This window comes from Eschrichtius robustus, chromosome 18 (genome assembly GCF_028021215.1).
Source record: "Eschrichtius robustus isolate mEscRob2 chromosome 18, mEscRob2.pri, whole genome shotgun sequence".
NCBI lineage: Eukaryota > Metazoa > Chordata > Mammalia > Artiodactyla > Eschrichtiidae > Eschrichtius > Eschrichtius robustus.
The window spans coordinates 67,699,009-67,726,204 of record NC_090841.1 but is presented as its reverse complement, the minus strand read 5'-3'; the positions used below and the strand labels follow the sequence as shown (position 1 = coordinate 67,726,204).

The window sequence follows — 27,196 nt, the reverse complement described above, 5'->3', positions numbered from 1 at the left end:
GAGGTAAAAGAATAGAATACAAGGAAGATCTTTTGAAAATTAAAAATAAAATAAAAATTTAATAGGACAGAGACAAAAAAAGACACATGAAAAGTAAGAAGGTAAACAGTCTTCAATTCACAAGATTCAGAAAGACCAGAGAAAACAAAGGAAAACATTAGAGAAATACCACAAAGAAATTCCCCAAATTGATGGACATGAGTCTTTATTAGAAGGAGCCCACCCAATACGCAATACATAGAATGAAAGAGGAACTTTGGGGGGCGGGGTGGAGGTGGATAAGAATATTTCCCTGAAGCAGTGACATTAAAGCCGAGTCCAGAAGTAGGAGGACAGTTGGACAAAAGAAGACAAAGAAGTGGTAGGTAGTCAGCATTCCAGAGAAAAATGTTAGGATGTCCTGAATGTGAAGGAACGAAGAGAGTTGGTGTTACTACTGAGTAGATGTAGCAAGTATGTGTTGCTTGTGTTGTAGAAGGAAGTCCCTAAGATGAGGCTGGAGGTGTAAGCAAGGGGCCTGATGACACAGAGTGTGGTGAGCTGTAGTTAATTAACAAGCTTGTGAACTCAAAACAGTAGAATACCTTTGCAACAGTGAAAAACCTGAGAAGATATTAAGCAGTGAAGTGACAGTGACATGCATTTTCTCCAAAGAGCATTCTCCGTTGTTGAGAATAGATGGTCGGAGGGTGAAAGTGTACGTAGTAAGACGGATTAGGAAGCATGTAAGTGAGAGATGAGAGATGGGCTAGTAGGTTTTTGGAAGAATAGAGGCAGAGAAAAATGGACACAGTTGAGGTATTTGGGAAATACAATCCAGAACCTGCTGCTGGATTGGAAAGGGGAGAGAGGAGAAGAGAAATTGTCAAGGACGGCTCCCAGGGTTCAACTAACTCACTGGGATGGTGGTAATGCCATTGCCAAGATGGAAAGAGGTGGAAGAGAAACCAAGTGGGAAATAAGAACGGAAGTTCAGTTTTTCACATATTGAATTTGAGGTGCCTGTGAGAATTCCATAGGAGATGTGAAGTAAGTATGATTGGATATTTGTGTCTACAGCTCAGAATAGAGATGTAGGCTCAAAGTACAAAATTCAGTGTTACGGCTTATTTGTGGTAATTAAAGCTTTTGTAATAGACAGGTTGCCTAACTGAAAAATCACAGGGGAAAACAGAAGAAAGCCTGTATTTCTAGCAGCAGTATCCTTCTTAAGGTCCAAAGCCATGTATTCAGCTGCCTGGGGGATTGCCCATAAGCGTCTTAAATGAACTTAAAACCATGCCCATCGTCTTTCTTGTTACCCCAAACCTTTTTTTCTTTTTTTGTGCCTTATCCTAGAGGGTAGCACCATCATTCTCCCAGGGCACTCGGGCTACTAGAAGCCAGATAGTTGTCCAACTTCTTTTCCCTCATACCCTCCCAAACACTAGATCATCAAGTTCTGTCAGTTTTGTCAACTAAATGTTTCAGAAACTGCCTCATTCTCTCCTTGCTTCTCACCACTGATTTTTGTCTGGCTCTTGCTTTTTCTTTCCTGTATTTTTGCAGTAGCCCCTGACCCACCGCCCCCAGTGCATGCTCTCCCACCCTCTTCCTTCTCTTTGTCGCCACTATATTCTTTTTTTTAAAGAGCAAATCTGATCGTATTTCCTGTCATGAGCCCTCTTCCTAGGTAGAATTGACCATGCCCTCCCTAGTACCCTTGGATATCTATTCACACTTATTTTTAATGTAACCATCTCTCCCCCTGTTAAACTATGTTTCCTTAGGACAGAGTTTGCATATCATTCTCATGCATTCATTGCCTAATACACAGTAAATGTCCAATAAATGCAGAGATAATATAGTTCAGTGGTTAAGAGTTCAGACTCTTGGTCAAACAGATGTAAGTACGAAGTCTGTTTCCAAAGTGTAGTCATTATGTGGCATTGGAAGTGACTCTCTGTTTTATCATCTGTAAATAGTAGTCTGGATATAATAGTAGTCCTTAGCTTCATAGGGTAATTGTGAATATGTTGGCTATAATGACAGTTGTTTTTTTTTTAAATTTTATTTATTTATTTATTTATTTATTTATTTATGGCTGTGTTGGGTCTTCGTTTCTGTGTGAGGGCTTTCTCTCGTTGCGGCAAGTGGGGGCCACTCTTCATCGCGGTGCGCGGGCCTCTCACTATCGCGGCCTCTCTTGTCGCGAAGCACAGGCTCCAGACGCGCAGGCTCAGTAATTGTGGCTCACGGGTCTAGTTGCTCCGCGGCATGTGGGATCTTCCCAGACCAGGGCTCGAACCCGTGTCCCCCTGCATTGGCAGGCAGATTCTCAACCACTGCGCCACCAGGGAAGCCCTATAATGACAGTTTTAATAATTTGTAATGTTGAGTAACGAATGAATTAATTGTTTAGTGACGCTTTATCACTCACAAGATAAAATCCAGATGTTGAGGACCTTCCTGATCTGTCCTCTCTCCCCATCCCCTCTGACTCCATATCTTCTCCCTATGTAACTCCTCCCACTGTAAACACAGAAAAGTACTTGCCATTACCTAAATGTACCGTATCTCTCTTCCCTTCTATTCCTCGCAGTGCTGTCTCTTTTCACTGGGAGTGTCTTTCTGCACTTTATCTCCCTAGCATATTTTTGCTCATCCTTTAAGAGTTGTAGTGTCACTCCCTAACAGAGACCTTCTGTGATCCGTCCCCTCCACACTGAAGCTTAGTCATTCCTTTTCTGGGCTCCCATACCATCTGGTATATGCCTCAGTTTCGCTTGTATATATGTGAGCCCCTTGAAGGCAGATTTTTCAGCTGTGTATTCACAAAGTCTAGCCAAATGCTTGAATTCAATAACTAAACAAATGAATATAGTGATAAATGAATCTCTTATGCGGGTAAATGCACTTCTTAAAGTAATGTCATACTCTCTATCAGGGGTCAGCAAACTACAGCCCATGAGCCAAATCCAGCCTTTCTACCACCTGTTTTTATAAATACAGGTTTTTGGAGACACAGCCACGTTCACTCATTCATGTGTTGTGTGTCACTGCTTTTGCACTATAACATCACGATTGAGTAGTTGTGTCAGAGACCAGATGGCTCACAAAGCCTAAAATATGTATCTGGCCCTTTACAGAAAAAGTTTTCTGACTTGTTCTATGTAGGTAAATTACTTTCCTTTAAATAACGTTTGGAAAGGACAGATAAAATTAGCAAAATTAACATTTTTTCTATGACATACAAAAATGTGGCCGTGTCCCTTTATTTATGTGTTTCTTTTTCAGACAAACATATTCTGTTTAACTCTCTGGTATTTTTTAATTGCATAGGCAGGAGCAAGCTATTACAGGATGACTGGCCTGGGTCCTTTGCCTCAAGCTCTTTATAATGGTGAATCCTTTCACCCTGAAGAGCTGAATATTAGGGAACTAGAAATGGCTGTTCTTCACAGAATGATGGATGAAACTGCATATTTACAAAAGGAAGTTTTTATGGTAGGTAAGCATGTATGAGAAAATATATGAGGAATGATATTTATAGATGATTTTTATATTAAAAATATCTTTTAATAGCAAAAGTTAATTGTGTAAAAATTTCCATTCTGATCGTTTAGTAATGATTTTTAAAGTAGTAATTAAATTTAACTGTGCATAATTGCATCTAAAAAATTGCTTAATTGGAAAGAAACACAGTTTTATAGGAAAATTTATTATAAGAATCCTAAATTGCATATTACTTATTGACTTATTTTAGATTCAGTAGTCTTTAAATGTATTCTCTGCATAATTTTAAAACATCTGCATATAAATCACATATATTACCTAAATAATACTTTATTATTTTAGGGTACATTAAATGATCGAACAAATGCAATTGACTTCCTTATGGATAGAAATAATGTTGTGCCCCGTATAAATCCTTTGATTTTGTACAATAAATGGCAGTACCTTAATTTAATATCTACATCAGGTAATATAATCCTTCCATATACTTTCCTATAAATGTTTACTGAGTTGTGAATGTTTTATTAATTCATTATTTAACATTTAATATTAAAATTTTTAGTAACTGCTGATGTTGAAGATTTCTCTACTTTCTTCTTCTTGGATTCACAAGATAAGAGTGCCGTAATTGCAGAGAACATGTATTATGTAACCCAGGAAGGTAATAAGCATATTTTATTTTCCTGAATTTATTCCTAAATAGCAAAAACTTGTAATTTTATTAAATGCTTGCATAATATGTTTCTAGATGTTGATATTTGACTGGAGACCTGGTTTTCAATTTGAGGATTTGAAAATTATTAGGATGTAAGGACTGTGAAGAGAAAATGATGCGTCCTATCTTAGCTAATCGTATATGCAGAGGGGTTAATCTTGAGGGGTTTTTGCCTTTTTTTTTTTAAAGCAAGCTATTCCATTTTTCTCCTTTTTAGGAAGGTAGTAAAAACCCTTTCAAGATTAAATAAACTGATAATCTTATCAGGCATGAATAAAAGTGTAATCCCCAGATGAGAGGAGAATAGTTCTGTATTCTGATTAAACAACATCTGGATGTTTTGCTTAAGTTAAGGGTCATAACCAAAGGAGAGGGAGCCAAGACAGGAACATCTTTGGAAATAAGGACTTAGCCTAGATAGGAAAGTCTTCAGTGTGACCACAGTTCTGTTAGAGACCATGAACTATTCAGATAGATGAAGATAATTGGAGTTTGGTTGGTTTTGGTTTCACTTTGTTTTGTTTGACCTGCTTTGCTCTAGAGAGAACAAAAAGAGCCAATGCATGAAATATAAAAGAAAGCTGATTGTTATTTCAGTATATAAAGCAGTAACTTTCTAACAATGAGTGATCTGAAGATGGAATTACTATGTAATAAGGGGTAAATTTTTGTATATGAGAGAGATTTAAGCAGACAGCTAGTTTTTGAGAATGCTGTGGAGTGAATCCAAATTAGGACGATATGGCCCTTGAACTACTTTGGAACAGATCTGTGATTTTATGTTCATAAAGTGGTCTGTCTACAAGATAACCAACAAATAATAAAATATAATTCAGTTCCATATTATGGCAGGCTAAGGTCCTGAATGTGTCAAGTGAAGGGAAAAGGAGGCAGAGAAACAGGGAATAAAAAATAGGGGGAACATATTTATCAGGTTCTGGGTTATATTTCAAAAATTGCTTCTGGGCATCAGAATAAGTTAGGCCATAATTAATGCCCTTTGGTTAAATCTCTTGCAGTTTAAAAGAAGACTTTATTAACTGAGAAACACCTGATTTCTTTATTTGCATTTATGTAAATATGTGAAGAAATAAAAGAGTTGGGAGAAATTTACTTAGCACTTTTGAAATAGTTCTCAGCTTACTAGTTGTAATGGTAAAAGTGATGACATTAAGAAGGCATGAGAATCCTTTACCTTTCTTCTTTGAAAAGAATGTGCCACTGCCTTACTCTCAAATTGCTTCTGAAGGATTGCAAGTAGAATCGATGTTATCCTTCTTTTTGTTATATTTTTTTCATCAACCAAAGCCAGCTTTTGCATAGTTATATATTACTGGGTATGGTAATAACTGTAGCTTCACATCTATTCAGGTGTAGGTTTTTGGTATAGCACACATTTTACAGTTGTTTTAAGTGGGTCATAAGATCCAAGGGACTGATTTTTCTATAGGTTTTAATGATGGCCAGACAAGTATTATTTCAGGTGTTATATGCTGAGGCTGGATGAAATTAAACCCATTTAACTGTGACTGCAGAATTAAAAATTATTTCTTCTTGTGGCTTCCAAATTTTCAGATGTTTCTGAAACAAGAATTACATCGATGTTGGCATAAGATGATGTGAATTAGGCCAAGTTAATAATAGCCAGAATTTTTGAAATACATGAATCATAAGCTAATAAATATTGCTGTTTTCAATATCTGCTAATAATTTATTGTATCCAGTTTTACATATATGTGAAATATAAATATCATTATTTTTTACAAGTGTAGCTGGAAGGCACTTTTGCTTGGTAACAGTAGAACTTTGATAAGCATGATACAGTTTTCCCTACTGGCAAAAGTATCTCACAGATGTGTTTCTTGGGGACTATTCTTTCTTTTTGGTATCTGAGTTTATATAAAGCTTATTACTCTTTTAACATTTTTATGTGTATTTCACTCTGTGTGTATGTAATTTTTACCAATATTTGCTTATTTTCAGAAAGATTCATTTTAAAAATTGTTATTATTTTTATGTATTTTGTTAACTGGATATGTCCCTGTCTTTAGTTTGATTTTAAGAAGAATTAGTTTGACTAAACTGTTTGAAACTTTCAGATGATGTAATTTCTTCAGTTACTTTCTGGATTATTGCTGATTTTGACAAACCATCTGGGAGAAAACTGCTTTTTAATGCATTAAATCACCTGGTGAGTATTTAGACACTCTTACTACAAAAATTCTAATTTGTTGTAATTTCGAGAAAGCAATATGAAGAACATGCATTAAATCTTTATTTCCCTTCATGTTAACATTTTCAGTACCTTGACTTGGTTAGAACATGGTGCTAAGGAGATTAAGGACAGGAATTCAAATTCTTTCTCCATGTAGAATGGGTAACCTTGCCCAGGAAAAGAAAAACCTACATGTCTTCTGTGATTCATGACCTATATATTCTTTGCTAGTCCTTGCAGTTGGACATACATTTACAGGTCTAATAGTGTGTATGTACTGAATGTTTGAGTCCCCCCAAAATTTATGTGTTCAAATCTAATCCTCAATGTGATGATATTTGGAGGTGGGGCCTTTAGGAGGTAATTAGGTCAAAAGGGTGGAGTCCTCATAAATGGGATTATTGCTCTTACAAGAAGAGGTCAGAGAGGTAGCCCACTCTCTTTCTGTCATGTGAGGATACAAGGAGAAATCGGCAGAATGTAGTGCAGAAGAGGGTCCTCACCAGCACCTGACCATGCTGGCACACTGATCTTGGACTACCAGCCCCCAGTTTGTACTATTTTTTTACATACCTCTCTCAATAACAAGTAAACCAAGTACACAGAAAATCAGTAGGGATGTATAGAATATTTGAATAATATAATAATCAAACCTGACCTAATGGATATTGATAGAAAAGTACACATTGCATAGTATATGTTCTTGCAAAGCACAAATGTAACATTTAAAAAACATTTGTAGATGCTAGGCTATAAAGCAAATCTCATGAAATTTTCTTTTTCTTTTTTGCATCAGTAATAACTATTTTTTTAAAATTTTTATTGGAGTATAGTTGCTTTACAATGTTGTGTTAGTTTCTGCTGTACAGCAAAGTGAATCAGCTATACATATACATATGTCCCCTCTTTTATGGATTTCCTTCCCATTTAGCTCACCACAGAGCATTGAGTAGAGTCCCCTGTGCTGTACAGTAGGTTCTCATTAGTTATCTATTTTATATATAGTATCAATACTGTATATATGTCAATCCCAATCTCCCAATTCATCCCACCTCCCCCTTCCCCCTTGATATCCATACATTTGTTCTCCACGTCTGTCTCTATTTCTGTTTTGTAAATAAGATTGTCTATACCAATTTTTTCAGATTCCACATATATGCGTTAATATACGATATTTGTTTTTCTCTTTCTGACTTACTTCACTCTGTGTGACAGTCTCTAGGTCCATCCACATCTCTACAAATGACCCAGTTTCATTCCTTTTTATGGCTGAGTAATATTCCATTGTATGTGTGTACCACATCTTCTTTATACATTCTTCTGTCGATTGACATTTAGATTGTTTCCATGTCTTGGCTATTGTAAACAGTGCTGCAATGAACATTGGGGTGCATGTATCTTTTTGAATTATGGTTTTATCAGGGTATATGCCCAGTAGTGGGATTGCTGGGTCATATGGTAGTTCTATTTTTAGTTTTTTAGGGAACCTCCATACTGTTCTTCACAGTGACTGTATCAATTTACATTCCTACCAACAGTGCAAGAGGGTTCCCTTTTCTCCACACCCTCTCCAGCATTTGTTGTTTGTAGATTTTGTGATGATGGCCATTCTGACCTGTGTGAGGTGATAGTTCATTGTAGTTTTGATTTGCATTTGTCTAATAATTAGTGATGTTGAGCATCTTTTCATGTGTTTGTTGGCCATCTGTATGTCTTCGTTGGAGAAATGTCTATTTAGGTCTTCCACCCGTTATTTGATTGGGTTGTTTTTTTTTTTTTGATATTGAGCTGCATGTGCTGCTGCTTGTATATTTTGGAGATTAATCCTTTCTCAGTTGCTTCATTTGCAAATATTTTCTCCCATCTAAGGGTTGTCTTTTCATCTTGTTTATGGTTTCCTTTGCTGTGCAAAAGCTTTTAAGTTTCATTAGGTCCCATTTGTTTATTTTTCTTTTTATTGTCATTACTCTAGGAGGTGGGTCAAAAAAGATCTTTCTGTGATTTCTGTCAAAGAGTGTTCTTCCTATGTTTTCCTCTAAGAGTTTTACAGCGTCCGGCCTTACATTTAGGTCTTTAATCCATTTTGAGTTTATTTTTGTGTATGGTGTTAGGGAGTGTTCTCATTTCATTCTTTTACATGTAGCTGTCCAGTTTTCCCAGCACCACTTATTGAAGAGGCTATCTTTGCTCCATTGTATATCCTTGCCTCCTTTGTCATAGATTAGGTGACCATAGGTGTGTGGGTTTATCTCTGGGCTTTCTGGCCTATTCCATTGATTTATATTTCTGTTTTTGTGCCAGTACCATACTGTCTTGATTACTGTAGCCCTGTAGTATAGTCTGAAGTCAGGGAGCCTGATTCCTCCAGCTCTGTTTTTTTCCCTCAATATTGCTTTTGCTATGCAAGGTCTTTTGTGTTTCCATACAAATTGTAAGCTTTTTTGTTCCAGTTCTGTGAAAAATGCCATTGGTAATTTGTTAGGGATTGCACTGAATCTGTAAATTGCTTTGGGTAGTATAGTCATTTTCACAATATTGATTCTTCCAGTCCAAGAACATGGTATATCTCTCCATCTATTTGTGTCATCTTTGATTTCTTTCATCAGTATCTTACAGTTTTCTGCGTACAAGTCTTTTGCCTCCTTAGGTAGGATTATTCCTAGGTATTTTATTCTTTTTGTTGCAATGGTAAATGGGATTGTTTCCTTAATTTCTCTTTCTGATCTTCCATTGTCAGTGTATAGGAATGCAAGAGATTCCTGTGTATTAATTTTGTATCCTGCGACTTTCCTAAATTCATTGATTAGCTCTAGTAGTTTTCTGGTGTATCTTTAGGATTTTCTGTGGATGGTATCATGTCATCTGCAAACAGTGACAGTTTTACTTCTTCTTTTCTGATTTGGATTCCTTTTATTTCTTTTCCTTCTCTGATTGCTGTGGCTGAAACTTCCTAAACTGTGTTGAATAGTGGTGAGAGTGGGCAACTTTGTCTGGTTCCTGATCTTAGTGGAAACAGTTTCAAGTTTTCACCATTGAGAATGATGCTGGCTGTGGGTTTGTCGAATGTGGCCTTTATTATGTTGCGGTAAGTTCCCTCTATGCCTACTTTCTGGAGGGTTTTTATCATAACTGGGTGTTGAATTTTGTCGAAAGCTTTTTCTGCATCCATTGAGATGATCGTATGGTTTTTCTCCTTCAGTTTGTTAAAATGGTGTATCTCATTGATTGATTTGCGTATATTGAAGAATCCTTGCCTTCCTGGGATAAACCCCACTTGATCATGGTGTATGATCCTTTTAATGTGCTGTTGGATTCTGTTTGCTAATATTTTGTTGAGGATTTTTGCACCTATGTTCATCAGTGATACTGGCCTGTAATTTTCCTTTTTTGTGATATCTTTGTCTGGTTTTGGTATCAGGTGGCTTTGTAGAATGAGTTTGGGAGTGTTCCTCTCTCTGCAGTTTTTTGGAAGAGTTTGAGAAGGATGGGTGTTAGCTCTTCTCTAAATGTTTGATAGAACTCACCTGTGAAGCCATCTGGTCCTGGTCTTTTGTTTGTTGGAAGATTTTTAATCACAGTTTCAATTTCATTACTTGTGATTGGTCTGTTTATATTTTCTATTCCTGGTTCAGTCCTAGAAGGTTGTACCTTTCTAAGAATTTGTCCATTTCTTCCACATTGTCCATTTTGTTGGCATATAGTTGCTTGCAGTAGTCTCATGATCCTTTGTATTGCTGTGGTGTCAGTTGTGACTTCTCCTTTTTCATTTCTAATTTTATTCATTTGAGTCCTCTCCCTTTTTTCCTTGATGAGTCTGGCTAAAGGTTTATCAGTTTTGTTTATCTTCTCAAAGAACCAGCTTTTAGTTTTATAGATCTTTGCTATTGTTTTCTTTGTTTCTATTTCATTTATTTCTGCTCTGATCTTTATGATTTCTTTCCTTCTACTAACTTTGGGTTTTGTTTGTTCTTTCTAGTTGCTTTAGGTGTCAGTTTAGGTTGTTTGAGATTTTTCTTGTTCCTTGAGGTAGGATTGTATTGCTATAAACTTCCCTCTTAGAACTTCTTTTGCTGCATCCCATAGGTTTTGGGTCGTCGTGTTTTCTTTGTCATTTGTTTCTAGGTATTTTTTTATTTCTCTTTGATTTCTTCAGTAATCTCTTGGTTATTTAGTAGTATATTGTTTAGCCTCCATGTGTTTGTGTTTTTCACAGTTTTTTTTCCTGTAATTGATTTCTAATCTCATAGCGTTGTGGTCCGAAAAGATGCTTGATATGATTTCAATTTTCTTAAATTTACCAAGGCTTGATTTGTGACCCAAGATATGATCTATCCTGGAGAATGTTCCCTGTGCACTTGAGAAGAAAGTGTTTTCTGCTGCTTTGTGTGGAATGTCCTATAAATATGAATTAAGTCTGTCTGGTCTAATGTGTCATTTAAGGCTTGTGTTTCCTTATTAATTTTCAGTCTGGATGATCTATCCATTGGTGTAAGTGTAGTGTTAAAATCCCCCACTATTATTGTGTTACTCTCAGTTTCCCCTTTTATGGCTGTTAGCATTTGCTTTATGTATTGAGGTGCTCCTATGTTGGGTGCATAAATATTCACAATTGTTATATCTTCTTCAATTATACAAAGTACAGTTGACCCTTGAACAATGCAGGGGTTAGGGGCACTGACCCTCTGAGCAGTCAGAAATCCACTTATAACTTATAGTCAGCCCTCCGTATTCAAGGTTCTGCATCTGCAGATTCAACCAACCACAGATCATGTAATATTGTAGTATTTACTACTGAAAAAAATTGTTTTTAAGTGGACCCATGCTGTTCAAACCTGTGTTGTTGAAAGATCAACTGTATATTCTTTGACCACAGTCTAATTAAGTTAGAAATCAATCACCAAAAGAAAACTAGAACATCTCTGTATATTTGGAAATTAAGAAATGCTTCTGTGTAACCTGTTAATACAAAAATGCACATTTGAAAATATTTTTTGAAAGAATTAAGATTTGAATGACATTAAAACTTGACAGATACAACTAAAACTATGTTATTTCTGAAAAAAAGAAAGGTTGAAAAATCAGTCATCTAAGCACAAATCTTAAAATTTAAAAACAGCAACTTAAACTTCTATCAAAGAAAGTAAAGGAAAAGGAAGATAAAGATAAGAACAAAAAGTAATGAAATAGAAGACATACAGTAGTTAAGGCCCACAAAGCCAAAATTTGGTTCTTTGAAAAGACTAATAGAATTGATAGAAACACATGGTAAAACTGGTTAAGAAATATGGAGAAGCAGACCCAATCAATCAGTGCTCTGATAGAAAGAGGGGATGTTACTCAAGATTCTGTGGGCATGACAGAGGTAGGAAGAGGCATTTTTAGTTATCAAAGGAATTAAATCTGTAATTTAAGATATTCAAAGGAGAAAACCCCAGACTTATATGACCATACTAGTAAACTGTACCAAGCATCAATCTAACACAAATTTTTTTTCCAGAGAATAGAAAAATAAGCAATACATTTCAACTCATTGTACAAGGTCAGCATTACTTCAAAACCAAATGCATAAAAGGGCATTATATAAGAATGGAAAACTGTAGGCCACTCTTACTCATGGACATAGGTGCAAAAATCCTAAACAAGTGAATAAAGGAATAAACAGTATAAAAATCAAAAAGGAAAAATTAAAACTGTCATTTTTCCAAATTGTTTATACAGAAAATACATATAAATCTACAAAAAATTATTAGAATTCATTTTTTAGTTTAACCAGGTTGCTGCCAGAATTACGTCTAAGCGTTGCAACAAATAAGAAATGCATTTTAAATAAAAATATCACTTATAATAGTATCAAAAATATCAAATGCTAGGAATAAATGTAACATAATATGTTTAAGACTTTTACACAATAAAATATTGAGAGAAAATTCAGAAGTCTTACATGAATGGAGAGATATACCATAATCATGAATTGAAAGAGTCAGTATTTTAAAGATGTTCTCCCCAAATTGATATATAGATTAGGTGCAATTCCAATATGAATCTGAGCGTGTTTTATGGAAATTGTCAAGCTGATTCTCAAATTTATATAGAGATTCAAAGGACCAAGAATAACTAAGTTACTCTTCAAGAAGAGGAAGGTAGGATAATTGCTCCGCTGGGTATCAAGATCTTTCATAAAGCTATATAACTGAAAACAATTTGGATAGAAAAATAGAGCAGTGCAAGAAGAATAGAGAATCCAGAAACAGACCCATGTATATACTACACGTGCTTTATGATAGAGTTGACCTTAAAGAGCAGTAAGGGTGGTCTCTTAAACTTTCTCCTTTTCACATCACACTCAGAAATCAATTCCAAATGGATAGAGATCTAAACATAGAAAGCAAAATAATAAAGGTTCTCAAAGGTAACAAAGGTTATCTTTAGAACTTGAGAGAAGGGAAAGATTTGTAAAACAGAACACAAAACCCAGTAGCAATGAAGAAAAATACCAGTAAATTCAACTACATTGAAATTAGGGACTGTTTTTTGTCAGAACACACCAGCAAGAGAATAAAAGGGCAAGCCACAGACTGGCAGAAGTTATCTGCATACGGATACCAAAAAAGCACTCAGGTCTTAGAAATGAAACCCTTATAACTCAGTACGTAAAAGGTAATTATCTCCAATGAAATACTGGCAAAAGATTCAACAGACAAATCAGAAAAGAGGCCAATGAACATGTTAAAGAATGTTTAATATCATTAGTGATGAGAAAAAGCAAATTAAACCTAATGAGGTATCTTTACACATCCACCAGAATGATTTAAATTAAAAAATCTGACAATACAAAATGTTTATGAGGCTCTGGGGTAGTGGGACTTTTCATATGTTGCTGGTGGGAGTAAAAATTAGTCCAACTATCCTGAAAAACTCTTTAACATCTTCTAAAGTTGAAGATATGTATATTGTGTTTGTAGAGTGCCAAAGTGAAAAAAATTCAAAGGTCTAGCGTCAGTAGAATGGGTAAAGGAGAGTATTCCATATTCATATGGAATTCTGTATGGTACCAAAAAAAAGTAACTATAGCTACTCAAAACAGTGTTGGTGAATCTCACAATCATGTGGAATGGAGAAAGAGCACGAAAGAATATATAGTGTACGATTACATTCATATGACGTTCAAAGTAAATTAAATGTTTAACGATGAAAGCATAGGTGGTAAAATATAAAGAAAAGCAAGAATGTTATTACTGTGAATGACAAGGTAGTGGTTGTCTTTAGGGAAGTGGGAAGGTGAAGTAATTGGCAGGGGATATGAAAGATGTCTGGGTTGCTGGCAGTGCTCTGTTTCTTGACCTGGGCGATATTTTGTGGGTTAATTCACTGAGCTCTACAGTTTTATTTTGTGCACTTTTATGTGTGTTAGTTTACACACACACATACAAAAAGAGGCCAAAAGAATCATGATGCAAAGAGGAGAGAATTAGTTACTAAAATGATTGTTTTTAGACTATTTCAGTGGTATACCGCGTTCAATACATTCAACAGGAAGACAGTGAAAGATGTTGTATGGTAAAGCGAGCAACCTTAATTGGAAAGAAGAAAGTTCAGTTGTAAAAGGATAGGTAAGATACTGATATTTTTCACCTATAAATGTGTTTTGCAGGAAATAAGTGTTCATGGTCGGTTGGGAGTTATTTATAATCCTACATCAAAAATAGATGAAGATAACACAGCTATTTCCAGAGGAATTCTGGCAGCTTTTCTTACACTGAAAAACAGCTTTTTGAGAAACTTTCTCAGGAAACTGGCAGAGGAAGAAACTGCTACAGCTATTTACTCTGGAGATAAAATTAAAACATTCCTTACTGAGGTCAGTAGCTATTTGTTTGAAATAATAAATAAGTATCTTGCATATTTCAAAAGTATAAGTCAGTGTGCTTGGACATATCATGTTAAAAAATCATTAAGTATAATCAAATGGGGATAATAAACTTTCCTTTACAGTGGGAAAAGATGCATGTTACAGGATACAGCTTTGCATAGAGGCACTTAACAAATCAAATTTCATATATTTCAACTACTACTTCATGATCCTTAAAGTTAAAGGCATTCTAGTTAGGATATGTACTTATGTGAAGAATTAGGAGTTAGAAGATTATGTGAATAATCCTCAGTTATTTCACTCAAGGGGTCCAGTACAGGGAAAATTCTAAAGACAGAAGCTGATCCTCTGGAAGAAAGATTCATTAATCCATTCAAAAAATATTTATTGATTGTCTACCAGACAATGGAGATAATACTTATGAACAAGGCAGATAGAGTCCCAGTTCTTATGGAGCTTACATTGTAATGGGAAAGACCAGGTAAGTGGTATTGGAAAGATATAAAGAAATGTAAGAAAGTAAATAGTTTGAGGGATGCTTTTTTAGCTGGAGTGGTCAAGGGAAGGCATCTCTAAAGAGCTGATGTTTGAGCAGAGCTCTGAATGAAATGAGAAGTCAAACCATGGAAAGTCTACAGACTTTCTTACAGAGAAGAATATACCAGGTTCAGAACACAGCAGGTCTAAAGGCCTGACACAGAGACAGTCTTGCCAGGTTTGAGGTATAGGCAGAAGGTCATCATGACCAAAGTAGAGTGATGGGGAGACTAGTAGGAAATGAGTTCACAAACATAACTCCAGATATTTCAAACACTGATCGGCCATGGTAAGGAATTGAAATTTTTTCTGAGTATAATGGAAACTCATTGAGGAATCTTGTGAGATAAATAATCTTGAAAAAGATGACTCTGGGTGCCATGTGAAGATATGATAGTAGGTAAACAAGAGTGGAAATAGGATGAACAATTAGAATGCTATTGCAACAATCCAGGTAAGAAATAATGGTGTCTTGGAGTAGATATTGGTGGTGGACATGGTGAGATGGTGTATACATAATATTTGTTACAACTGTAGTCAGCTTGATTAGCTGACAATTGTATGTGACATGTGAAAGTAATACTCAAGGATTTTGGCTTGAACAGCTAGAATTGTGGTGTCTTTTTTTTGAGATGGGGAAGTCTTGATGAAGAGAAGATTTGGATACATAGGGGATCAAGAGTTAAGTTTTGTATGTGTTAAGTTGGAGATGCCTGTTGGACATTCAAGTGGAGATGTTGAGTTGACAATTTAGTAAATAAGTGTAGGAATCAATGGAGGGTATAATGTTTTGTTTTGTTTTGAGAGTCATCAACATTATATATAATTTAAAGCTAAGAAACTGGATGAAATACCTTGGAAGTGAGTGGGGCAGGGGTTGGAGAACAAAGGGACTGAAAAAGAGCCCTGGAACATTCCAGCATGTAGAGGAACACAAGAAAAGGATGATCCAGTAGAGGGGACAAATGGAACAGCCACTGAGTTAGGAAGATAACCAGGAGAGTGTGATATCCTAGAAGCCAACTGGAGCAAGTATTTCAAGGAGGACATGATAAACTATGCCATATTTCTTGAAATTAGGCTTCATAATGGACCATTTTATTTGTTAAGGTGGTCATTGGTGGCTTTGATAAGAACACTTTCAGTGAAGTGATAGGTATAAATGTGAACTGGATTCAAGAGAGAATAGGAAATCAGGAAACAGAGGCAGCAAGTATAGGTAGCTTTTTAAAGGAATTTTCCTATATGAGGAACAGAGAAATATTCTGTAGCTAGAATAGGACTTGAGGTCATGGAAGGATTTCACTTATTTTTGGTATGCTGATGAAAACAGTCCATCCAGAAAATGAGAGCAGATGATATGGAGCGGAGCCAAGTGGGAGGATAGTTCTTGCGTAGGTAAGAGGTGCTGGGATCCAGTGCACAGGCTGTAAGTATTGGCTTAAGAATGGGGTAGATTTATGTGGTGGTAGCAAGATGAGTACTTTACTTCTGATTGATTTTGTTCTCAAAAGAAAGTCAAGTCATTAGCTAAGTATTAGAATGGGAGTAGGTGCTCTTAGAGGTTCGAGGGTAGAGGAGAAAATGTCAGATATTTTTCTATGATTCTGTGAGTGAGAAAGTGAATTAAAAACATTATAGTAAGATTTCTGAGGGCCCACTTGAGGTTAATGACCATAAATTGAAAGTGAGATCAATGTTGGCTGCATGTTTTTCTCCAGCTGTCCTAACGCTGTTCGGATCCAGTTGCAGAGTAAGCAGAGTTAGCAGAGTTGTGTTTAACCAGAGTTGAGGTTTTGCCAGGTGAATATAATTGAGGGGAAGCATCCAAGGGAGCTGAGCGTGGAATGTTTTTGTTATAGTAAAGGGCTCTGGGGTCTAACTTGGTTAGGAGGAAAATGCTAATGTGGAAAGTGTGATGGACAGTAAATAAGTGGTAGGGTCAGTGGACTAAAGGGTTGAGTAATGGTTGGTCTGGTGACACTGGGATGAATGGGCTGGAAGGTCAGCAGCTTGTGGTCAGAGAGGGGTTGACTGAGACAGAGGTTTTGGAAATAAAGATCTAGAGCTACACTGTCTGATACTGTAGCCACTAGCTTCATGTGGCTATTTTAAACTTAAATTAAATTTAATTTAATTTAAATTCAGTTTCTCAGTCATACTAGCCACGTTTCAAGCGCTCAGTACCCATCTGTGGCTGTGTGTCGGACAGTGCAGGGGAACATTTCTGACCTTGCAGCAGTACCAGGAACGCGATAGAAAGTCAGAATGTAAGGCCCTCCCTGGATCTACACCCAGGTGGTTTGTATGCATATTAAAGTTTGATATACACTGAGATGGAGAAGATTACTTTTGTATTTCAGAATTTAAATGCACTATTACTAAATTGGTTTCGTGGGATTGGTATAATGGAATGAGCAGAGTATTTCTATTTTAAACAGTATTTTTTTAATTGAACCCACCAAAATGGAGGTACTGAATTCAGAATTTAATAAACATTGTATTTCATTGTTTAATGTTAAATTTTATTTAAATTGATGTTTCCTAGCATTTTACTAATCAGTAATCCACCCAAAATTCTCAAAGAATGAGTAGCAAACTGTATCTCCTTGTAACAGGATTTACAGATATTGTAATTGCCTCGCCAAAGAAGGATTCTTTTTTTAAATGTGGTTTCAGAACAAAATAGTACTTTTTAAAATCAGAAGTTAATATAATTTTAAATTTTATACTAATATATTAAAGTAGGCTATGTTCAAAAAATTATTTAATGTATTTACTGTTCTCTTACTGGTTTTGTCATTCTTAACTTATACCTTAGGGAATGGATAAAAATGCTTTTGAGAAAAAATATAATACCATCGGAGTGAATATTTTTCGAACTCACCAGTTGTTCTGTCAAGATGTACTTAAATTGCGTCCTGGAGAAATAGGTGTTGTCAGCAATGGGAAAGTAAGTAAAAAAAAGCAATTGCTCACTTTTCTCAGTGACACTGTGATACAGGGGTGTCAAACGTTTTCTGTCACACCTGATGCAGCACACACAGAGGACGGTGCTCGTGTGCTGGACACGCCAGACAGGTCCCAGCGTAAATAACATGGCCACTGAGATGTCCAGCTCGTGGCACAGTACCTGTCTCTTCACCCCTCCCTCCCACTGGTGATAACATCGAATGCGGCTGAGGGTGTTCTTTGGGGATGGCTTTTATAATATAAATATTAGAACAAACAATTTTGTATACATTACAACATTGTAATTGATCACTGTTGTAAGTAGGTGTAAAAAGTACATTTTGACATCTTTTTCTTCTTGTAGCTTTTTCCTACAGTTGATTATGTTAAAAACAATACTGCAAGTTTTGAACTAAAAAGTAGTATTTATTAATATAATCTTTTAAAATCTATAGTAAAAATCACTCCCACCATCCTAATAAAATTTATTATTAATAGTTTATTGTTTTACCGTCTAACCCTTTTTTCTACTCTACATAGCCTTGTCTGTCTTTTTAAATACATAATTGTAATGCTATTATATATATATAAATTTATATCACACTTTTTTCTCTTAGTATATCACAAACGTGTTTCTGATTAATTAGGGAGTTTTAATAGATGCATACAAAATTAGTGGATGATAGCTACTTATTAGTATTTTTTAGTATGATAGTCTGGTTTTCTTTCTCGGAATGGTTTAAGTTTTTAAAAATTGAATCTGGTGCTTAGGTATATTTAGAAATCAACGAATGCAGTGTGTTTGACATTATCTCTGCTTGAAGCATCAAATTATGTATCCCTAAATCATCTTCAAAGCTGTAGTGTTTTCTCTGTTTTCTGCATTTTTATGAGCTCTATTCACCTGCGTGCTTCATTCCTGTATCATCATTCCCTTAAAGTTATGCTTATTTTTTCCTTCTTATCTGAATCTATAAATAATAGAAATTGGAGAATAGTGAGGGACTCATATCCACAAGCATCCACAAATCACATATTTCCGCTTCAGTGTAACAGTTCTTTTTTTTTTTTTTTAATAGAATATTAGAGACTTTTTTTTTTTTTAATTTATTTATTTATGGCTGTGTTGGGTCTTCGTTTCTGTGCGAGGGCTTTCTCTAGTTGTGGCAAGCGAGGGCCACTCTTCATCGCGGTGTGCGGGCCTCTCACTATCGCGGCCGCTCTTGTTGCGGAGCACAGGCTCCAGACGCACAGGCTCAGTAATTGTGGCTCACGGGCCCAGTTGCTCCGTGGCATGTGGGATCTTCCCAGACCAGGGCTCGAACCCGTGTTCCCTGCATTGGCAGGCAGAGTCTCAACCACTGCGCCACCAGGGAAGCCCAGTGTAACAGTTCTTGAGCTAATTGTGTTAGCTCCTAAAAATAGTTAGACGCGGGTTCATCTGTGTGCAGTGCTATTTTACAATTGGTGACAGCAGTTGCCATTTATTATTACAATAATATAAAATATTAGTGAATTTTGACAATGAGCTATGTGAAAGCCCAAAAATGGCATTACTTTTTTTTTCAACAGTTGCTTTGGGAAGAAATCTAACTTTTTAGAACAGTTTTAAAGTATATGGCTGCCTTCGGCTCTGTCAGACATTTTAAGAGATAAAAAGAAAAAATTACAGCTTGCTGTATCTGTTACCTTGCCTTTTGGTTATGTTGATACATTACGGAAAAGCTACCCTATGTTTTCTTTGTCATTGTTTAATATAATTCAGATATTGTTATCAATATTAGTACTAACAAATATTATAGTTATGTTCAACTTATTTCTCTTAGAACTGTTTTCTTCTCACTTTCCTTGAAATTGACAAAAGCATTTAGATATAATTTTGCATCTGCCATGAACCAAACATTCTTCTAGAATCTGAGAGCATAGTAGTGAACAGACACGTTTTTGTGGAGTTCACACTTTCGTGGGAAGGGACCGAAAAAAAATAGTGTCCTTACTGATAAAGTGTTATTTGGACAGAGAACCAAAGGAGGTGAGGGAGCAAGCCATGTTGCATATCTGGAAGAGGAACGTTCTAGGTAGAGGGAACAGTGAGTACAAAGGTCCTGAGATGAGCTCACATCTGTGTGTTCTAGGAATAGCAGATATGAAGAGAACAGGAGAGAAGTACCTGGGGGCCAGGTCAGGTAGGGTTTTACTCTGAATGAGTTGAGAAGCCCATGGTTCTGGGCAGGGGATTGACATGAACTGATGTTTCATTTGGATCACTCATGGCTGTTACATCAAGGATAGACTGTAGGTGTTAGGAAACCAGTTAGGAGCTATTACAGTAGTCCAAGTGAGATGTGATGGTGGCCTGGACCAGAATGGCTCTAGTGGAAGTAGGGAGAAGTAGACGTGAGATGTATTTTGGAGGATGACCAGGAATTGCTGACAGACTTACAGTGGGATGTAAGAGAACTACGTGACTGGCAGAATGGAGCCGCCACTGTTTTAAGGTAAGGAAGACTGCAGGAGGAGTGGGCTTGTTCAGAAGGAGTGGAAAGGGCAGATAGAGAATTCAATTCTGGACATATTAAGAGTTCAGTGTTCAGTTCTGGACCTCTGAGTAGACTGGTTGAGTTGACAGCTGAACGTATGAGTTAAATTCGGGGAGAAGTTGGGGCTAGAGATAGATATTAAGTCAGATTACATTGACTTTTTGTGTCGACTAATGGAAAATTGTAATTTTGATTATCCTTTTATTTGTAGGACTGTGGTTTGAATACAAAAGTATGATATATCTGAAAATAAGTACTATGGTTTATGAACTATAATGTAATATTATACTGTGTCTCAGAGTAATGCTATGAAACACAATAATCATAACAGTTGTAACAGGTAGTTATAATTCTGAACCAGATAGTTTAATGATTAAAATAATTCTGACATTTTAGAATCAATCTTCATTTTGAACCTGTCCAAATGTTTACGTTAGAATTGAAACATATTCAAAGTTAAAATTGTTTATAAATGATCAAAACTGGGGTGTAATGATGATCTCATACTTTCTTACTGCCATGCTAAAGAATTAAAAATCTAAATATTTTAAGATTAAACAAAACCCTTAATAATGCTATTGCTATAATTATATTTATTTTTATCATGTTACATATTTACAAATTGATGAAAGACATGGTGTGGCAGAGAGAAGGGAAACAAACAAGGCCTTTTTGTTTTAGCCAGGCAAATCTGGATTCAAATTCTGGTTGCACCGTTAATTGTATAACCTTTGCAAGACTTGGTTTCCTCATTTGCACAGTGGAAAAGGTAATAGTCTGTTTTAAAGTTGCCAGAGAGATTAAATATACTTTTACACACATAGAACACATAGAACAGCCCCAGACACAGAGTAAATTTTCAGTAAATATTAACTTCTGTTTTCTCTTTAAATATTTGAAGGCTATCATGGGAAATATGGGTACATTTATAGACTTGATTTGCATTGTATTCATTGAGAGTCAGCATAGAATCAAGCCCAGTTGATCCAACTTTCACGAGTGGGGAGAGATTTTTAGCTCAGTATGTGGAAGAACATTCTAACAGAGTTTTCTAAAATTGTAATGATCTGTCAAATGAGGTAATGCATTTCTGTTATAGCAGTTATTCTGTATAACTGAAAAATCACATTTCCAAAACGTTGTAAAGAAGATTTAAGCTCCAGATAGGTTTTATTGTACTATTACATGATTTTCAAATTTAATGTTCCATTTCCTAATTTGGCCATTATGTGATTTTATACTATTTAAGTTGCTTTATTCCACAAACATCATATTCATCTTTAAGTAGAAGAACTAAGACATAGAAGAACAAAGTTTCTGCTAGCTGTTTGACACTGAACTTACATAGGTGCAATAGAGCCGGTTTTCTGGTGAATTTAATCAGTAAAGATACCCAATCTTGTTCATCCCTTAGGAAAATAATTTGAGATTTTAGTTCCTTATTCTAAGTTATTAACAAAACTACTCAGGTCACTAGAAGTGGTATAGATAAAATTCAGCTATTTTCCAGGCCTCTCCTATTCACAGTCAAAAAAATACAGCTTTTAAAGTGCTCTGAAAGTTACCTTAAAAATGATAGCAAATCTTAAGGAAATAAAATGTTTATATGTGTACTTTTAGTATTACAGTGCCCATTTTTGTACTTTTTAGAGCCCAGGTTTTATGTTTAAAGTGAAACGTGGTATTTGTTTAGCTGGATGCCAGCATTGCAGCTAATATCACCTTTGATGTGAGCAAATGAGAAAAGATTCAAGAACTATACTTCATTAATTTTTAGAAAATATTAATTACAGAAGCATATGAAGGGGAAGTAAGAAAATGCACTGCAGGGCTTCCCTGGTGGCCCAGTGGTTAAGAATCCGCCTGCCAATGCAAGGACACGGGTTCGAGCCCTGGTCCGGGAAGATCCCACATGCTGCAGAGCAACTAAGCCCGTGTGCCACAGCTACTGAGCCTGCGCTCTAGAGCCTGCGAGCCACAACTACTGAAACCGCGTGCTACAACTACTGAAGCCTGCGCAGCTAGAGACCGCAACGAAGAGTAGCCAGCCCCCGCTCACTGCAGCTGGAGAAAGCCCGCGTGCAGCTATGAAGACCCAACACAGCCAAAAATTTAAAAAAAAAAAGAAAAAAAAATCCACTGCAACCATTTCATTCTGGTTGACGTGTTTTCTAGTTGTTTGTCATTAAGTCTACTTGTTTAGTGCATACGACTATGTCAGAGCTCACCTTCTACATCAGACTTATGTTAATAATATTATGATGATGCACGTATTAGCTTTTCCAGAAAATGATAACGGTAGTAGAGTTGGGGTGGTTGTGGTGGGATAGCCATCCTGAGAAATTCAGGTATCTGGTAATTTTACAGCTTCCCCGCTCTGTAGTTACTGGTTTAAAGCTAACGTACAAGACCTTGCTATGCTCCAAACAGTTTATACAGCATCAGTTAGATGAAGATTGGTTGGTATTATTAAGTAATTATGGGATTTGTTTCTTGTTTTTTGCTCTTTTATGCCTTGTTTATATATTCATATCTACATAGTGTAGACTACAATTTACAGATTAAATAGGAAAATACTGAAATTAAAAGACTTATGGAATATAGACAGTTGCTTTCATAACTTAACTTTAGAATGAAAGGGCTTAGGTGTTTGGAAGCATTATGTCTCAAAGTAAAACTTTCAAATGGAAATAATTTGCTGATTTTTTTGCCACATTGATTTTGGTATTGATGCAAATGTTATTTATAATATCAAAGTGAGGAAATAGTTTTCTCTTGTTTCCCAGGGGACTTAGTAAATGGTGGGATTAATAGCCACCATCTGTTTAATCTCTAATCAATATTTGCTTAAAGAAATATCTATTTGATAAGAAAATACTTGTCCCAAATTGGTATCTTATAGAAGATATACAATAATATAACTGCTTTTAAGTTCTTAGGACCTTTAGATGAAGATTTCTGTGCAGAAGATTTTTACTTGTTGGAAAAGATAACATTGACTAATTTAGTAGAGGAAATTGAAGACATTGTTGAAAATATAGAAGTCAACTCAAAGAAGTAAGTATTTAAAATTGTAAGAGCAATTCATTTTGGAGTTTGGTATTTTGTATCCGATTTTTTCTTTTTAAGATTAGAAAATGTTTCAAATACACACAGAAGATATAATAAGAGACATGTAGAGAATATAAAGAAACAGCGGACAATAACCATTTGCTTACCACTACCAAACTGTAGATGTTAATATTTCGTTTTATTTGTCTTGACTGTCCCATTCTCCTCCCTCCCTAAGAGGTAACCATTTTCTCAAATGTTGTGTGCATGATTCCCATATATGTGTTTATACTTTCGCTTCATATGTAAATATCTATTATTAGTGTTTATTGTGATAAAGTCTTGACTTTTTTAGAGATATGCTATTATACATAGGCTCCTTTTGCAGTCTGCCTCCATAAGAGCTTTATCCATGTTCATGTATATAGAGCGAGCTTATTCATTTCAGTTTCTTTTTAGTATTTCATTTTGTGAATATACTGCAGTTCATTTATATACTCCATTACTGAAGTACAGTTAACTTGGCTTTAGTTTTTTTACTATTGTGTAAATGCTATCATGAACCTGGTTTACACGTGTCCTTGTACAATGTGTGAGTTTCTCTAGAGTAGACAAGTGTTGTTATTGGGCTGTAGGATAGATGTACCTTCGGCTTCCCCAGATGTTGCTAAATTCTGTCCTTCAAAGGAGTTGCAACAATTAACACTGCCACCAGAAACGTATAAGAGTTCGTTTCCCCAAGTCATCACCAGTACTTGGTGTTACGCAACCTGTTAATTTTTCCTATCTGATGGATGTGAAATTGCATCTTGTTTTAATTTGCACTTCCTTGACTTCTAGTAAAGTTGAGTATCTTTTCATATGATTGTTTTAATTTATGTTTGCTCTTCCTCCAACATGCCTACAATTTTACGTATTAGAGAGTGTGTGGCCAATAAATAAATACCTTAAGAAAGTTTAGGAGTAGATTATGGTTTGGATTAACCCATTTATTTTATGTTTATTAAGTGGCATTAAATTACATTACATTAAATGTAATGCTCTGTGAAAGATATGGTAGGTATTACAAATAAAAATAATATACAGTGTACAGGACCTGTAGTCCAGCAAAACATGGTATAGTAGAGAGATGCTGACAGTACTGACAGGGTTCTCAACCACTCTGACTCTAAATTTCTTCGTTTATAAAATGGAGATGCCTATCTTTTCTCTCTTTCTTTCTTTTTTTTTTTGGTGGCGGGGGACATTTCTTAAAGTTCAGCTAACATTTTCTGTTCCAGCATATCATTGAACATATACATTTTCTCTATTATGGATTTTTTAATTTGGTTATATTTAATCCAGGTATTTATTTTGTACAATTTTAGTTTTCAAACAAACTTGAAACCAAAGAAATCTGGGCTTCTTAACTCTATTAAAAGTTCTTTGAAAGTAGTTATTCTATCATTTAATTTTTGTTCTTCCTGCTCTTCTTTCTTTCCTACATGGGTCCCAGTGCTTGGATATATAACCAGCACTCAGCAAATATGGACTTGAATTGAATGATTCTCCATATTCTTATAGACACTATTAGGAACACTTATGTGTTTAAATATCATATCAATGATAAGAAAAAATAGGATGACCTTAAAAGCAGCAGTCATTTTACTTTGACAAATTATACAAGTTTGGAAGAAAGGTCATTTATATACAGTTTGTCTATTGGAGATATTTTACATTAAATTCCCCTTTCTTGAGGCATTAATTGTGACATGAAATATGGACCTTTCTTTCCCCCCAAAAAACTCATTTATCTTGTTTCTCCAGCCTGAGTGACCTTGTTATGAAAATCGATGCCCTTGTTTCCTCTTTACCTAAACATGCATCTCGGTATGATATCACATTTCTTGAGGAGAATCACAGGTAAGATGTATTAGTGCTGTGTTTTTTTCTGTCACTGCATCCTATACTGAATTATGTTACCATATGTATTCACAATATAGCAAAAGTTAAAGTAGAATTAAAAGTTGTTAGAGAATAAATGTATTTGACAAGATAGGGAAAAGAAATTTTAATTATATTCTAGTAAATAAATGACATATATATATATACACACACATATATATAGGATATGAAGTTTCAAGTAAGTTAAATCTAGTATGGTTTGTCTTATTCTTATCTTTCTTCCACATTCAAGATCATTTGGAATTTTTGCAGTATAATCATTATAAATAATAATATCTTTATATTCTCAATGTATAAAAGGCTCAGTTACTGAAGAATTCTGCTTAATAAGGTGTAGACATGTACACCAGAATGTCCCAAACTGTGTTTTATGGAACATTACTCTGAGATGTTGACAGATATCTTCTGAGGGAAAAACTGTAGTCAAGTAAATTTAGAGAATACTGAATCTTTTGGGGTGGAGGAGTGAGATTTTCAGTGTGCATCAACATATTGACGATTATGAGATGTGGTGTGGTTAAAAGAAAACAAAAGAAAAGTTCATTTTTGGTAAACTCAGCAGTTGGGTAACTTATTCATGGAACACTTTTTTTGTTAAAAATGTATTATTTCATAAAAGTTAGGTTTCCAAAAAGAGCCATCAGAGAAATACTGTTTTAGGATAATAAACTAGTTCATAATTTTACTGTATAATACTTCTCCTCTAAGATATTTGTAATAAAATTCATCAAGCTCTATCTACATACATAAAATAATCTGAGTCCCCAGCAGGAACTTTTTTTTTTTTAATTTAAAAATTAAGGACCACTTAGAATGGGAAAAAATAATCAGACATTATGTAACTAAACTATAGACATGTTTTATTATCTTTTTCTAATCACTGCTCTTATAAAACTAAAATGAGACAAATTACTTTATTGTAAACTTAAAATGGCTGGCACTTCCTTCTAAGTTTTCTGATTTTATGGTAGATGCGATCTTATATTGCTTCTGTTTACTGTATTACCAGATAACACGTTCTTTGGCTGTAGAAGGTCTATCTTTTGAGGTGTCTTCACACATGTATAGTAGTATCATTCTTAGGAAAAATTACTTTCTAAAGAAATTATCTAGCACTATTGGGAATGAAGTTTTTATTTTTTTCAGATAACTGAACTGAGATTTAATACTTTCAATTTTAAGTATTTTAAACACATTTAGCGGAATTCATTTTGCAAACGTCTTTGATTTCTTTAATACCATATGCTGAAATAATTTAACAAATTATTCACAACTATCATTGCAAACATTAATCACTATACTGTTACATGGTTATGTTATATTTAGGAATTTTGATATGTTTGGAGCTGTTTACTCCCCCATTAAATGTCTGAAACATTTGACCTTTCGTAGGTTATTGTTGTTGTAGTCTCTGCTTTCTTTCTTTAGCTCTCACATCAATCAACGTGTCCTGCTGCTTTTAAGCCTTCTTTTATATAGAAGAAGGATATGATGTGACTTTGTGACAGTGGTTTACAATTCTCCAGTTTTTTTCTATTTATTTCTGGGGCATTGTTACAAATATTTATAAGTGGATGTGTAGTATATGTGTATTGGTGTGCATCTATGTTTATACAATAATACATACTCATCTAATGCCTGCCTTTTTTAAAATGCAAAGTCAGTAATCTTCCATTTTTCTGAGTTCATGTGTATAATTTAGGTATTTAACTTTTCATTCTGTGTGTTTACACATGTTGGTATGATCTATTTATCCATATCAACTTTGGTTGTATGGCATAGCATGAGCTTTCTTGTCAAAAAAAAAAAAGAACAGCTTTTTGATCCCAGTGTACCACTTACCTAGCTATGTGACCTCTCTTAGCCTCAGTTTCTTA

At 35.2% G+C, this 27,196-nt stretch overlaps 1 protein-coding gene across 2 annotated transcripts in view; it reads left to right on the top strand.

Annotated features, from left to right (window-relative positions):
* The window catches only part of UGGT2 (UDP-glucose glycoprotein glucosyltransferase 2), a 169,068-nt gene that overhangs the window by 82,953 nt on the left and 58,919 nt on the right, over positions 1-27,196 (top strand). For both annotated transcript variants that reach the window (XM_068526718.1, XM_068526719.1), the window contains exons 17-24: positions 3,322-3,486; positions 3,838-3,961; positions 4,058-4,156; positions 6,310-6,401; positions 14,077-14,283; positions 17,654-17,785; positions 23,257-23,381; positions 25,182-25,277. In XM_068526718.1, the coding sequence (XP_068382819.1) occupies positions 3,322-3,486; positions 3,838-3,961; positions 4,058-4,156; positions 6,310-6,401; positions 14,077-14,283; positions 17,654-17,785; positions 23,257-23,381; positions 25,182-25,277 (1,040 nt within the window). The remainder of the gene's footprint in view (positions 1-3,321; positions 3,487-3,837; positions 3,962-4,057; positions 4,157-6,309; positions 6,402-14,076; positions 14,284-17,653; positions 17,786-23,256; positions 23,382-25,181; positions 25,278-27,196) is intronic.